We start from the raw sequence: 16836 nt of genomic DNA, 5'->3' as shown, positions 1-16836 counted from the left end.
TTTGAGAACACAATGTCAATTATTTTTTCTCTCTTCTGATTTGTTTCTTTTTTCTTTCTCCCTTCTTTCTTATTTTTTTTTTTCCCAGTTTATATGAGGAACTCCCTCCTTTACCTCTCATAGCAAGTTCCAACATTCATATTTTTAAGCAGTAAGTTACTTAAGCCAGGGTTCGTGACTTTTTTCATTTTTTTAAAAAAAATCAAAAACATCGGAGTTTTTTAATTTGAATTGGATGTTTTTAAAAATTTAAATCAGATTTTTTTTTTTTTTTAATGTTCAAAAATTTGTAGATTCTAACTACTTTACATTTTTAAACATAATATATTTCATACAATAGATGAATTGATTTAACTTACTTTTGAAATTATGATAAGTTCTCTAACTATTCAATAATATTTTTAAGATTTATGTTTACGTTATAATGCTTAGATAAGAGGTGAGTTTGTTTTATGCTTTATTTAAAGATAAGGTTTCCATTATCATGTACGTTTTTAGTGTAAAATAAAATGTTGACTTTTCTGAACTACACTGGTGTGCAAAAATTAAGGACAAGACGGTTTTTTCAATATAACTTTGTACAAAAGCTTTCCAAATCAGCACATTTAATAACGTAAGATCCCCAATACGTAAGAACATGTGTAATGTAAGCAACACTTACTAAAAGAGAAATCAGAGGGATAAAAAGAAGCTTTATTGAAAAAGTAGCATGGAGCGCAATGCGACTGAAGGCCGAAACATCCCTGTGATGTGTGTCCAGCAAGAAAATCAGGTCTTTAGTAGGGGATATGATCTCCCCCGACTGTTAGGCAGGTTTCACAGCGTCTGCCCATGCTGAGAATGAGGGTGTCAATGAGTTGTTCAGGCATTGCTGCCCATTCGTCTTGCAGCGCCAATCGAAGCTCCCGAATCATTACTGGCAGTAAGGTACGAGCTGCCAAGCGTCTGCCTAGAAAATCCCATACATGCTCGATGGGAGATCCGGAGATCGTGCCGGCCAATCCATACGTTCAATATCCTCACTCTCTAAGAGCTGTTCGGCAGCTACTGTGCGATGACATGGTGCATTGTCATCCATGAAAAGGAACTGCGGACCCATAGCGCCTCTAAAAAGACGCACATATGGAAGAAGAATCTCTTCCATATCTCGAACACCGCGACCTCCATACCTGTCCCTTTCAATGATGTTCGAGGGATGATTGCGGCTTCCCCGCTCTCTCCAGATGAGAATCACTACTCAGACTGAATCTGCTCTCATCTGTAAAGAATACTCGTCCCCATTCATTGTCTCTCCAATTCCGGTGTTCCCGGCACCACAGAGAACGCCCTTCCGATGGGCAGGTATTAGAGGTACACACCGTATAGGACGTCATGCAAACAGACCACCACCGTGCAGTCTTCTGGCCACGGTAAAATGCGATATCGGTCGCCTGTGTCGTGTGTCTAGCGATTTCTCCCGCTGTCTGCCGCCTGTTTCTTCTGGCCTGTAAGACAATATACCAGTCATCTGCGGGTGTGGTTCCACTACTGAACCCCCGGATAGCTGTTCCTGTAGTTTGAAATTAAGTCGTGAAACGATGCTGTGAGCAATTCCGAACTCTGCAGCCACACTTGTCACACTGCGGCCTTCCTCCAACTTCCCAATGATTCGACCTCGGGTAAAAGCATCCAGATGTCGTTTAACAGATTGATTATTCGCCATTTCTCGCTGAGGCAGCAACTCGGTGTGATTTTAACTGCTATACGGCGTGCAATCTCTTTGCCAGAAATACTGATCTTACACCGACAAAATGCTTTACTCTACTCAGACACTCCCCCATTACGTCTGCCTGCATATCTGCGCATGTGCTACCGTACATCACCTTACTTAATCTCCTGATTGGTCTTTCTGTCCGCTCTGCCTCTTTGTTCAGCTGATATGCTGATTTTTCTACTTTGTCCTTAATTTTTGCATACCAGTGTATATTAGTCATGGTGTATATGAAAAACTCCAAATTTTTATTTTGTTCTAAACTAATTTTGGAGTGAAAGCAACAGAGTGAAAATATGTTACACACACAGAAAGATTGATCTATGTAGTTTTGCCTGTTGAAGTTAAGATAGTATAGTGCAGTGTAGTTAAATTTGGAGCAATACATTCTAAAAATGCAAAATTAATTTATAAAAGTAAAATCAACTGATTTTAATTACTGATTTTGTTAAAAAAATCACTTAATTCAAACCATTTGATTTAAATCAATATTTTTTTAAAAAATCACTTGATTTGAATCATGATTTTAATCACGATTTAAATCAAGCTGATTTAAATCAACAAACTCTGCCTTAAGTCAGGACAAAGGCAGAACTGCAGGCAATATACCAACTGCCTGGTCATTCGTTCCAGAGACTGCAGTTTAAATTTTGTTACTGACACATCAGTCTGCAATTAGACAATTACTGAACTGGAGGCAGATGTTTTCTCACTTTGTGTTTGTCTTAATTTTTCCATTAAACTAGTTACTTCAGTACCTTTTATTTAGACGAAGTGTTAGACGAATCATTTAGGCTCATTAAGTATTTTTTTGTTGCAGGAGAGAAAGATGGCAGAAAATGTGAGGATTTGGAAACTATAAAATGGAAACCAGATCAGTTAACTGATCAAGAAATTGAGCAGTACTTGTCTATGGCAAAGTAAGTACAATTCATTTTATTTACAAACATTATAATTTAAACCCTTGTACTTTTACAGTAGAAATAGCTTAATAACTTCTATATCTTCGCTTCAGAGCAACGTTAAGATATCTCAGTGTTATTTCTGGGACTAGATATCTTACTGTTGCTCTGAGGCGACGATATTTTCACATTGAACCTTTCTTTCAATTGATGTGTAGATCTTCTACACGTGTGATATTCTGGATTTATTGTTATACTTTCTGTGGCTTCCTCTGCAAAAATTGTTTGATTGATATATCATCCTACAAAATGTTTGATCAATTTTTTGCACTGAACAGTGAAATTTTTGGAAACAAAACTGCCATTTTCCTCAAATTCCCTTTGAGTTTTCAAAATTGACATTTTTGTTTTACAGATCGTTTTTTAGGGAATTCAAATACCTGTTTCATTTGTTTTCAGTGCATGACCCTTTTCAAAATGTTTTACAAAAAATGCACAAGTAAAAAGAATTCCAAAGCGTCCTAATAAGTCCTGAGCACTGTGTTAAATATGTAGAGATATACTCTTGTTAAGTTAATTTTTAATTATATTTATAATTTACTTTATCTAGATTATTTCTTTTTTCTATGAAAACATTGTGAATGCATTATCTAGTAATGGGAAATTTTATATCAGTGTGAAGTTAGTAATATGAAAAACATTAGATAAACTAATTTAGAAAATTAAAATGGAGTATTTAGGCTGTTATAGACTAAAATTTACAGGTCATTTTAGGTAAAACATCCTGAATAAAAATATTTATTTAGGATAGGAATTTTTGATTGATTTGGTGGTTTATACCTGCCCCGCAGAGGAATTCTTATACCACATCAGAAAGAGATGTGCGACTAGCATGGGGAAGGGAGAGGCGAAAAAACACAGAATAGGACGGTGCTAATACTCATGCAATGCTTCCAAGTACAGCTTCCCCTTAAGTAATAAAAAAGTCCTATAATCTACATAAATAAAACAAAGAATATATTTATATGTGTATATAATATTCCCTAAACAAATACACTGCTTATGTCAGTTCTCAACCAAATTTGGATGGGGTTATTTGGGCACCCGAGAAGGAGGGTAGGGGGGTTTCAAATGTAGTAAAAGTACCGAACCGTTCGGAATTTAATTTTAGGGCCCGAAAATGGCATTAAATGGCTCTTTTTACTCAAAATCATTATTTGATCAGTTCAAATTTTGCACCATTCGAAAGCCCACGAAAACTACCCCTGAAATTGATTTGTTTCAAAAAAAAAAAAAAAAAACAAGGCTGTAAAATTACCAGGAAAAAATTTAAAAGCATTTTTAAGGTCTAATGGAACGTAATTTCATATCAGAAAATTATCGTTTGCCCAATCTCGTTTTAAACTAGCGTTCAGAAGGTTACCACTTTTTTCCTTGACTGTGACTAAATAAAATTTGTTTTTGTTTTGAGGTAAAAATATCTCTTTTTGATTATTATTTGGGGATTTATCTTCTTTCTTTCTTTTTGTACTGCCAACAGAAGATAATCAGGAAGGTTGCCTTTTTTTTTATTAAGAATGATTATTTTGACGGGAAGTATTTACATTATTTTTTTTCTATAACTGAAGCTTGATTGTAGAACATGCGCCACTTGATATAACTTTTATTTTCGAGGTATGGGCAATGCAACTAGTATAGAATTAAAAATTTTCCTGGGGTACTTCCATTTTCCACTTTCATACAGCTTTAGTAAATTTTAGTTTATGCTGAAGATATTTCTTGACAACAGTAAAATATGAATTTATATTATTCATGCAATGTTTTATGTGTAGCCAAATTGGCTAAATTGTTCTTACAGTTATTTTTGTTCCCTGCAATTTATGAAAGTTACTTCATAAAGGTTGTCTAATTTCAGGGGCATTGGATTGTTTGCTAAAGCAGTAGATAATCCAAAAAATGCTGAAAAATCAGACAGTTCTTTACAGTCAGCAATCAAAGGATTGGTATGTTTGAGCTGAATCTTTCTTTTGAGATTTTTTGACTAAATTTCTATTTTATGTGTACAAGACAACGAATATTTGTAAGTGCATATTAATTCTCTATGATTTATTTCTGAAGAAAACGTTAATAACTAATTCATCTCCCAATAATTTCGTTGTCGTAATTGCTCCTTATTGCTATTATTTATTTCATAATAATAATAATTATTATTTTGTTTATTAAAATTAAAGGTTTTTTGAGGCTTAAAATCTTAAAGGATGCATTATTATAAGAATTGTAGTATAGACTGCTACTATTAAAAATTCCAGTAGCAGTGAGAGATTACAAAAAAAAAAAAAGTTATGAAAAATTGTATGAAGGTTCTACTGGAGTATATTTTTTTATTCATGCATTTTGTGTGTAAGGAGTAACAAAATCCAAACACAATTTCATAAGTTGTGTAAATTTCATTTTTATCAATCATTTTTATTTTTTTGCAAAACTGATTGCAAAAATTATGCTTGTTCATTGTGTGTGATGACCATTTTTTCATTTCTTCATTTCCGTGAAATGAGTCTTACCAGTAAAACAGTAAGGTTTCCAGACCCAGTTCAGCCTTGTCAAAATAAAGCAGTTTCCTGCATTTCAAGCATTGCCAAAACACATTAATCAAATTATCATACCCCAGTGCGAGTTTCATTATTGTTGAGGTCAGGTCGATCATTGGCTATGATATAGGTGAGGATTTATTTTTGCCACATTTTGATAATTCTTGTTAAAAGTGTATTTTATATTGCTAGAGCTCGATTCAAGCTTTTTAAATAAAAACTTTTCTTATGTATCTAATTGCTGTAACTTTTTTCCAGTCTGAATTTGTCGCTTCTCATCATCCCTGTCATCATGATGATGGCTGTCAAGTGCCGAAACCATCATCATCTGGTGAATCTGAATGTAAAATCAATGTTGCCAATGACTGGTCACCATCTGAAGCTCAATTATTTGCTCAAGCATTGGAAGCCTGTGGGAAGAATTTCTGTGCAATTAAGAAGGAATTTGTAAGTTTGTCTTTGAAACAATTTTTTGCTGGTTATGTGAAAATTTCTATATTTTTCTATTTTTTATCTCTATATATTAAAAAATGTCTTGTCAAGAGAACTGTGTCTGTGGTTGCCACATGTGCAGGAAACCTTATACAGGGTTTGTACGGGGGGGGGGGGGGATCAGACCTAGAAAAATCATGGAAAATTAATATTTTTATTAAAAGTCATGGATATTTATTTAAATTCATGGAAAAATTTGTTGAGCAGGAAGAAAGTAACAACAAAAGAGCATTAAAAACCTTGAGTGATTTAAAAGTATTGCTTGTAAAAGATATTAATACTGGAAAATTGAATGATCCCAAAAAATAAATCTGAGTTTTGGAATCATGTTGCATCTGCTTCTGTAACAGCCGCCCGCCATTTTTTTAATGTGATTTTGCTGCAGGGACTCGGCCAAATTTTGATCAGATACTCGGCCAATACCGTGTAGTTGTGAAATATTGAATATTGTTCAAGACAATAATTAAATACTTACAAGTAATAAAAAAGTGCGAGCATATAATATACTGCAATTATTTACAATTCAAATTTAAATTTTGAGAATAAGGAAGTTTGTTATGCTTCAATGGAGTAAATCTTTATTTTAATGTCCCCAAAGTTAATAAAACTTATTTATTAACACGAAGTTCTGTCCAGAACTAAACGAGCCTACTTTCCCATATACCCATACTACTTTCTACTACCTGATCAATATTCTCAAAAATAGCAAAAATCGCAAATTGTTTCAAACATATTTTTTTAATATCATAAGCTGATTTCTAGGAATAAAATATTCCTCACTCATCTTTAAAAAAAAAAAAAGCACCTTTCAAACAAAGCAGCTAATACACTATTTTCCATTAAAAAAATTCTTTAACAGTTTTCAAAACGAAAAAATAATAATTAAAATTAATAAGCTTATTGAAATAAACGCATCATATTAAAAAATCGTTTCTTTTTCCCCTGTTGCCAAAAATAATTTTTTAAATGAATTAATGCAATTACTAAAATAAATAAAAACAATAAAATGTCAACTTAAAAGAAATAATTATCATTGTCAAAAAAAAAAAAAATCGTCTGTGTATATCTTTATGTAGAAACATGAATGACTTCGAGTTTATTCGCCGAAAACTGAATGCCTAAATTAAAACTTTAGCGTGAAAATAAAAACAAGTCATATCAACAATAATTAGTTCACAGTTAAAACCATAGCTGAGGAGCCAATCTCATTTTGGGATAAAGGAGTCGGAGTCGAATATCCAAAAATCGGAGTCAGTCATCTGTCCTCCAAGTATAAATTTTTGCCAAAGCCAAGAAGTCAGACTCGAAGTCGGGGAGTCGGAGTCCGATTGATTATCGGGCACAGGAGTCGAGTCGGAGTCAGGTGCCCCTAAATTCTCGGAGTCTGGAGTTTGGCGTCAAGAGCTGTTTCCAACAAAATTTGTTTGAAGTAAATCCGCCTTCAAGTACGGAATCTACATTGACTTTCAGTTTCCCCGTAGGCGCTAATGTTAAGGGATTTGAACTGTTCAAAATTGAACGGAAAATTGTTCAAATCAAAAAGATATTTTATATACAAGTTTTTCATCAAAAGCTTTTTCCTACAAAGTTTGTTTGAAGCAAATTCGCCTCCCAGTTCGGAATTGCCTTGAATTTCCCCGTAGGCGCTAATGTTAAATTTTTTTGAACTGTTCAAAATTGAACAAAAAATAGTTCAAATCAAAAAGTGAAATATGGGAATGAGGTGTACTCGCCAAGATCTTTCGAACAAAAAAAAGTTTGTTTGAATCGGACTATTCATTCAAAAGTTATTAGGGGGGGACAGACAGACAGACAGACCGACAGACAGACAGACTGACCGACAGACAGACAGACTGACCGACAGACAGACAGACCGACAGACATTTTTCCCCATCTCAATACCCTACTTTCCAATTTTTAATTTTTCAATATTTATTTAATTATTTTACTTATTTTTGATTTTTTTTTTGTTTTTCGCGATATTTTTAAGATGCATTAAGCCTTCTTTCATGCTTTTTTCTTCTTTTTCTGACTTTTACTGGGAAAGTAGGCTAAAAATGGGGGGGAAAAAGCCAAGTATAGAAAATATGAAATTTTTATATTGTTAAATGAATTTTTGCTGCAAACAAAATTTTATTCATTAGAAATATAAAAATACCTTTGTTTAAAAAATAAAACAATGTTAAAAGCACAAATGAGGCAGTGAGAAGCAAAGGGATGTAAGTGACAAAATTAAAAATTTGGAGATAACCAGTACAAATAGTAGGGGAACCTCTCTTCTGTAAGAGATAGTACTAGTAGCCCTAGTAGGTGCTGCTGTACAGCATGATTTAGAAAAAAAAAATCAATGAAAGCCTACCTAGGATGTTATCTTTAAATGCATTTTACTCAAAACTTGAAAATGTCCACTTACATCCCTTTGTTTCTCACTGCCTCAAATGTGCAGGAACACTGCAGACACGTGTTTTGGCATTACGAGGAATGCTTGTTTCAATGCACAAAATGTGAGCGTATGGATTTAAAGAAATCTGACGAAAATTGGATTTTTTTGTCGGATGTCTTTACATTCATTAACTCACATTTTATGCACTGAGAAAGACGTTCTTTGTAACGCAAAAACACTTGTCTTCAGTGTCCCTGCACATTTGTGCTTTTAACTCTTTTTTTTCTTTTCTTTTAAAAATTATTTGTTTGGTGAACTAGAACTATAATAGATAAATATAATACTTTAATTCCAACTTTATTAATCATACCTTTTATTTATTTGTTTACTTTTAATTTTAAAAATAACTTTTTTGTAAAATTTTTGACACAAACAAAATCTTTTTAATAATGCGTAATTAAATTTTTTCCGAAATTTTGTTTTAAAAACTATTATATGGTACTATGAGGAGGTCTATACTACTATTCCAATGAGTTCAAAATTCATCATGTGTGTGTGTCAGCGGTTTTTCTTAAAACATAATTGGTACTTGGCTACTCAGCCAAAGTGCTACTTGGTACGTCTCTTGCAGGGACATCACTAATTTTGAATTCACCTTTATTTTCAGCACTTCTTATATTTTATATTCTGTAGTGGTGGAATTACGTGTTCTTGATTTTGCTTCACCCCTTCAAAAAATAATTCAATTGCATAAGATTTCATTTCAGCCACTCTTAAAAAGAAATTATTAAATTTATCATAGCTTATCTTAATTAGTTGAAGGCTTTAGGAAATCAACTTTTTTCAGGTGATAGAACATTGAAATAGGGGAATTCTAATGCTCTAAAACAGTGATGAACAACATACGGCTCACAAAACTGATTCCCCCATGTGGCTAGCTGAAATATCTGGTTTAGATAAATGAATTTACTGAAAAACGTGGCCTTACTTTAAAGAATAAAAATACTGTCAAGTTAAATGGATGGTTAGATGTGCTGTTGACACCTAAGGGCAATGTTTTTATAAAGTAAATTTGAAACTTTAATGACTCATGCAAACTTTGTCCCATTCATTACTATTCTGCCCTATTTATTAGACGTATAAGCATCAGTATATTGCAATCTCCTATATTTTTACTTCACCTAAATTTATATGTTAAAGACAGATAAGAACAGTTTTTATTTAGTTTCTATAGTGTGCACTGACATTTTTTCAATCACAAGCACAAATAAGCGCTTCAATGAGGTAGTAGCATTCACGTAAATGTTTTGCTAAATGCCTATTTCCGAAAATTGGAGAGTTTGGAATTAAATAGTACTATTTTCTTTGTGTAACAAGGTCATGAAAATTTTTAAGCCATGAAAAAAGTTTTGGAAAAGTGATGGAAATTTTTTATCCGAAGTGAGTATGAATCCTGTAAACTTTCTAGAAGTGCGTTCTAAGTGTGTTGGTTAAAATGTAATGTTAGACAAATAAGAATAAGATAGATTAATGTAACTAAGGAATATGAGATGTTTTTATATTGAGAATAACTGTGGAAATTAGGGGATTAAAAATTGTTTGGTAATTCATTTATTTATTTTATTATTTTTTTTAAACTCAAATCATTATATAGTATTAGAATTTTATCTATCATCCCCCTATGTTTCATTAGAAAAAAATATATAATGTTTACAAATGTTTGACCTTACAGCTGCCATGGAAACCAGTCAGAAGCATAATTGAATATTATTACCAGGGTAAAGGTGAAAAGCCTGAAGACTTGCCTGAGGAAAAGCCAGAAATTCCTACAGATCTCTTGACAGTCGTCAAAAAAGAAGATGAGCCTGTTCCTTCTTGTTCATATAACCTTTCACCAGTAGAAGTATGTTTTTAATTATGACATAAAAAACTTCATTTAATAAAAATGAAAACAAACATTAATTTAAGTACAATTTAATTCAAAGTATAACAAATTTAATTTCAAGTTAATTATTATTTTTAGTAATACCGTACAAGTATTTGAAGTGTAGGAGAAATAAATAACAAGTGAACAACTATAATTTTTAAGGTCGATAAAGTCAGGAGATTTTCTGGAAAATGTTTTGATATTGTTAGGAAAAAATGAAAATGTTTTAAAATACCTCTCTGAAAAAAATTGTGGAATTTTCAATGTGTTCTCCCTTTATTATGTGCACACAAAAATTTATTTTGCTTGTTTACTTAATTTTATCAGTTTTATTTTGCTTCATTTTAGCAGTAATAATTTTTGACGTTGAAGCAGGCAGCTTTCAAAACTTCAAATAGCTTAGTAATGGTTGCAATTTTCAAGGAAAGTTTGTTTTTACATTAACTTGCATACCTGAACTTCCAAGTTCATGGTGGTGACAATTTCGAATAATCATATTTGATTTTCAAACCAATGTTTTGTTTCTCAACGAAAATTTCATAACATCTTTATGGCTGAAAATAAACAAAGTTGTCCTCTTGTATCACATTAAAAAAAATGTGATGCCATTTGCCAATGAGAAATAGAATTTTATGTTTAGGTAATGGAGGGGAGAATTTGTGTGAGGTAACTCATTATCCTACTGAAACAAACCAAATAACAACATTTAGTATTTGAGACACTTGTGGATGACATAATAAATAAGTAAATAAATAAATACTTTTAATTAAACTAGTTATTAAGCAACATTAACATGCCATAGTGGTGAGATTTGAACCAGAAAGATGTTAAAATAAAAATTATTGTAAAAAATGTTGGCAGGTTAAATGTTGTTAATTGAACTATTCCTTAAAATGTTTACTGTAAAATGCATGTCACAGCAATCTTACACTTTTTGAAGAATAACTCATAAGCATTCAAACTTTTCCACTTACGCCTGATTTAACTCCCTTAGACCATGTGTTGAGTCCACTGCAAAGTATAAGGGTTGCCCAAATGAAAAGTGGACTGGTGCAATAGCATCAGCATGAATGATTCAGTTAGAGCATCACTGCACAAATATATAAAGGGTGGTATGAGGTATGCATCTCAAATGCCGTTCAGTGGTTAAACCTGTTTGCAGTAGAGGAAATTGTACAAAAAGAAAGTCCTGCTATCCATGGATGCGTCCAGATCGGAAAGCGCAGTGGTGCGATTAAGGGCAGCAAACGACCTGAGATCTGCCGAGGCCGGGCCAAACAAACACCGCGATCACCATTGATTCCATTACCTTCGTTAATGAAATGTTCTGAGCTAATCGTAAGATTAAGAAAACCATGGAATCCGTGACGAACTCAATCTGAGTAAAGGAACGGTTCACACTATCATCCACAAAGATCATCTCAGGAAAACCAGACGAGCATAAACAAATTTTGCGTTGAGAAGTTTTGGAGCCGCCCCCGTATAATCTAAGCTTGTCAACCTCTGAATTCCACATCTTTGGGCCACTTAAGAGAGCATGACAGGGGAAATGTTTCCATTTGGACGATGAAGTGAAGGAAGCCATGCAGGACTTCATCAGGAATCAGCCCCGATTTTTATACATCGAAGGCATCGACCTGCTGCTGCAATGCTAGGACCTGTGCTTAAATGCCCATGATTATTTCTTTTGATTTATATTAAAAGTATTATTTTTATTCGACTTGTCCACTTTTCATTTGGTCAACCCTTATATTATTACCATATGTTCTAGGAGAAAGCAGGGTAATGTCCGTATTGGAAGGCTATTTTTATGTCTTTGGTTCTGATTGAAAAAGGTAAAAAAAGAAAATAAATTTAAAACAGGAAAAAGTTCTATTGAAAATAAATAAATATACAAAAGGGGAAAAGCAAGTTGTCTAAGACTGTTTTAATGTCTGCATTGGTTTTATCTGTTTGGAATCATTGAAGTTTAAAGATAAAAGTAGCTATAAACAGGGTTGGCAAGTTTTCGCCGGAGGTGGAAAAAACCAAGGGAAAAACCACGGTTTTTACCGCCCGGCAAAAATAGGTTTTTGCCAGTTTTTGTCAAAGTGGTAAAAATAGATTTTGTGTTAACAATTTACGGACAGATTTTTTTCCTTTTACATAAAAGTAAAAGCATGAAAAGATTTTGATAAAAGGCTTTGCCATTTTCTGTAGAGTGAGCTAGTATCACTAAAAAGTAGAGTGAATATAGAATGCACATATTGATCAGCTTTTTTTTCTTCTTTTTAAATTCTTCTCTTGGCTATCCATTTTCCCAGTAAGTGAGAAAAAATGCATTATTTCTTTAGTGAGGAAAAGTTAATATTTTTCTATATTCAAGTACATATTCTGTTATTAATTAAATAACTTAAAAATCTTAGTGAGATCAAAAAGAAAAGTGATTAATTAAATATATGTATATATATATATATAATTAGAATTCAATTTTTTTATTAATTTACTAAGCTTAAGTAAACAGTCTTTGTTTTAGCATTGAAGGAATTGGCTCATTCTGAAAAAATTGTTTTAGCAAACATTTAAAATCTTAAGTTTTGCAATCCCAACATTTGTTTTTTATTTATTTTTCAGCTTATAAATTAGAAGTAACATGGAGAGACATAACTAAAATATTAAAGTGCATTATTTATATTATATTGTCACTATTTCTTGATTAACACTATAATGCTACTTTATTTGCAATTAGGTTTTTGCCGTTTTTTCCATTTTTGCCGGTTTTTTCCATTTTTGCCATAGTTTTTTCCACTGTCCCAGCAAAAATACCTTTTTGCCGGCAAAAAAACCTTTTTGCCGGCAAAAAAACCAACCCTGGCTATAAATGATGTTGAAAAATTCGAAACTGTCAAAATATTATTAAAGTTTATCAATGTATTGTAAATTCTAAAATCATAGGAAAAGCAAAAAAAAAAGTTTGAGTTACATACAATATACCGGACAGCTCGGATATCACATCCTGAGACTGCAGTTTCGTTCTTATTAGAACTTCTCAGTCAGGAATAGTGAACAACTGAGCTTAAGGTAGATGTCATCTCATTGAAGCTGAGAAAGCCAACAAACTGGTAGATAAAGAGAATTTATCTACTGTTTGTTTACGTACTCTCTCTGATGAGATAAATTTGTTTTTGTTGAAGCTATTGTGTTGTACTATGTACTTTTATTTCTAGAACCATAGGAATTTCTATTTATTTTTTAAATTTTTCATGTAGCCTTTTGTAGAAAAAGAGGAAAAAAAGGAAACATCTTGTGAAGCCATTACGTCTGAAAATACTGAAACAGCACCAACAAAACAACACACAGAAACAGCACCAATTAATTTTTTAGCAAATACCAGAGTCACTGATCATTGTGGAGCTGTGCCTGAAACTAGAATAGTGGGCAGCCAAAGTGAAAACATAGCCTCATCAACAGTTGGAAGTTTGAACTTTTTTTTAGGTAAGCTAAAGTTTTTCTTTTCATACTGTAAATTTGTTGATACTGATTGTCTTTTCGTTATTTTTCACTGAAACTTCTATGCTATAAACTGTTTGAAGTATATATTAGCCATAAAATTATGGTTTATTATATCAGCTATAGAACTCATGCTTATATAATGCATATGAACATATGTGGAAGAAAATTAAATGACTCAAAGAGGTTAGATATTTTTTTGTTCATATTTTTATGTATTCGTGCATTTATTGTGTTCACCTGAATTTAATAATGCTGTCTTTGAGATTTTTGTAGCAAAACCTCTCATTTTAGAGAGAACAATTTGCAGTTTAAAACCCCTTCTGATGCAAGTCATTAAAATTTTTGAAAAAGAATGAAAAGCACTATGAATATATTTAATTGATCAGCTATCCATAGATTTTACAATCCAAAAAAAATTTTTTTTAATGAATTTCTCTTGCATGGTTGGTGTCTCTATTTGTTCATACAGCCCACCTAGGGCAGTGTTTATGCACTCAAAAAGGAATTTGAATCTTTTACAAAAATATGATTGAACACCTCTGCGTGAATGAAGAAAAATAGTTTACTGTTTTAGTGCAAATTAGAAAATTTTGAATCCTACAAAAACATCCATTTTTGAACTCAAAATTTGTTGTTAAACATGAAATTTACCAGGAGAAAAAGCCATTTTTGTAGTGCTGCGACTAGTAATTGTTAAAAAGAACAAAATACTACCTCTGCAACAATTTTAAAAGAAAACAACTTTAGAATTTTTTGAAATTGTTGTCTTTTTGTAACCACCATGCTGGAAGAGGTTCAAAATCTTTGCCATTTGACCAAGAAACGGAGGAAGCACTTTTGCTTTATATAGTAAGTTTATTCCATTGCTTGATATTTGAGAAAATTTTCACACTTAGTACTGAAATAAATTAATCGAAAACAAGTCATTCTCACCAAAAACAATAATAATGAAATTTACGCCTGTGTCTGATTAATCAGTCGTTCTACAAAATCTTCCTTTCAACTCACCTTCCCTTCCATTTAAAGCAGTGGTGCCCAACCTGCGCCCTCAGGCCACATTTACCCCTTGAAAGTGATCCATGTGACTTGATGTTTTCTTTAAACTTATAAATTTAAAAGCCTGATTAATGACAATGTATGAATTTGGATTGAATAAAAAACACATGCATTTAATAAAAGAAGTATAGCAATGATAACAACAGTTATTGGTTCTTATTTTTATTTCCTTTTCCATATTTTCTCAAAATATTTAAATATTTTAAGAAAATTTACACATGTTCTGGCCCGCAAGAATTGTTTTAATGTGAGATGCGGCCCTCGGATAGAAAAAGGTTGGCCGCTACCAATCTAAAGCATTAAAAATGCCAATCATTTAAAACCTTAACCTGTATAGAACTTCAGATTCAACTTGTATTAATTTTATGATGTGCTCTTTGTGATTCATTTGTACATGTCACATGTAGGTATAGTACTTTTAGTATTAAAAAATCACTTCTATTTATATGTGATCATTATAATTGATAAATTTTGGGTTTAATGAAGTTCTGTGTTTTACGCGAACTAATGTTGTTTACACTTATTTCCGTTTTTCTTAAAATACTTATAACTAATAATATTTTGCAGTTTTCTATATTTTTTTAAACATATTTGTACTGCCAGTCTGTAATATAATTTGCTTTTTATACATTAAAAATATTGCTCTTTTAGGAGGTCGTCTCGTACTTAAACTTGATGCTCAACAAGACAGTGGCTCTGGATCCAAGTGCCAATGGGTACAGTCAAATGACTTGCCAAAACATTCAAATTCTTCTAAAAAAGTCAAACACAAGAAAAAAAGCATAAATGATGGATCATTTGTGATTGCTTCGCCTCAGAAGAAAAAGAAAGCTGATGAATCAGTGGCAGTTGCCAACAAACTCTTGGATCATGATTCATTAGTACTGAAAAAGCCTAAATTGCACTCAGAGTATGACTTTACAGAAAACGATCAGCAAGGATTGCTGCTGTGCAGCTATTCTTGGACTCCTCCTGTTGCAGATGGCCAGGAGACTGTTGAAATGGACGATTGCTCATCCAAAACGAGTGAAGGTTACGTGTCCCCGGTTCTTTCTAATTCACGTTCCTCCAAGTTGGATTCTAGAGGAGATATTGCAGGCAACCATAACTCAGTGAGTGAACTTGGTGAGCAAAATTGTGATTCAGATCATTGCATGGTCAAGTACGAGCCTAGAGCCAACAGTGCCCAATCTGAGAGTAGCTATATGGATGACAGTGCCTCTAAAAATATATGCTGCATAGGAGGCAAGAATTCTCCTAATCAGTTGTACAATGACAAACAAGAAGTGCTTAACCATAAGAGTGCCTTGACTCATAGTAAATCTCGTGTAAAAAGTCCATGTTATCAGTCTCGTGTAAGTCATTCCAGTAGCCCTTTGCTGAAGCAGTGGAACAAATGGTCCAACACTTCATATCCAGTCAAGAATTCACCCAATTCATTGTCTCCAGTGTCTCATACTGATTCCAAAAGTCCACTTAAAGGTAAATGCAGCTATTTTAATCTTGTTTCTTTCCTTTTTTAACTGTTCCGAACCAAATATATTATTTCTCCATCTTGTTTTTCTGTCACTAGGCGAGATCTTCCTTATTCCTTAATCAAATTCCATGATTTACTCTTCATTTTAAAGCTTATCGTGCCATCTAATGAGGAAAAAAAAACCCACGGTCTAAAGAAATTATTATTTTTGTCAAAAAAACTTTTTTTTACGCCTTACTTCCATTAACAGCGTTTGAAAGATGAAGATGCATTTGTTCTGTTGGTTGGGGTGTCCTGCTAATAATAGATAGGGTGCAAGCTCAAATCCAGGACATTAATTTTTTTTCTTCTTCAACAGAATTTTATTCATTTTTTTTTTCACTGCTTTTGGGGGGACCCTCATCCCCCCACATTTTGCCTGTTTTTCAAGAAATTAATCTTAAAAGCGCTGAACTGAGTTGTTCGCTTCCCTAACACTTCATAAAATTTCAAAACTATAAGGAATAATTTTACTTTCCTTTCCTACACCATTGGCAAAAAATAAGCAAACAATTCACATTGTTAAATGTTTAGAAAAATAATTCTCATTGTACTTCAAAAAACTGTCGTAAAAAATTGGATTTTTAAATTAAAGATGTAAAGTGCAAATGTTTCGCACAGGTCAGTTAGTTTAGTTTATACTACTAAGCCAGATACACTATTGGATTTACTGGCTTGGGGACCCTTTAGAGATAGAACAGAATTACGTAAAGCATTTTGTATGTGTCGT

The 16836-nt window shown here is 32.7% G+C and overlaps 1 protein-coding gene across 1 annotated transcript in view; it reads left to right on the top strand.

Moving 5' to 3' along the window:
• The window catches only part of LOC129228263 (uncharacterized), a 29258-nt gene that overhangs the window by 4717 nt on the left and 7705 nt on the right, over window positions 1-16836 (top strand). Inside the window, exons 3-8 of the mRNA XM_054862933.1 lie at window positions 2571-2670; window positions 4568-4655; window positions 5499-5687; window positions 9848-10018; window positions 13291-13516; window positions 15242-16072. Of these exons, the coding sequence (XP_054718908.1) occupies window positions 2571-2670; window positions 4568-4655; window positions 5499-5687; window positions 9848-10018; window positions 13291-13516; window positions 15242-16072 (1605 nt within the window). The remainder of the gene's footprint in view (window positions 1-2570; window positions 2671-4567; window positions 4656-5498; window positions 5688-9847; window positions 10019-13290; window positions 13517-15241; window positions 16073-16836) is intronic.

This window comes from Uloborus diversus, chromosome 8 (genome assembly GCF_026930045.1).
Source record: "Uloborus diversus isolate 005 chromosome 8, Udiv.v.3.1, whole genome shotgun sequence".
Taxonomy (NCBI): Eukaryota; Metazoa; Arthropoda; class Arachnida; order Araneae; family Uloboridae; genus Uloborus; species Uloborus diversus.
Note: the sequence above shows the minus strand (reverse complement) of the source record. Positions and strands in the feature narration are given on the sequence as shown.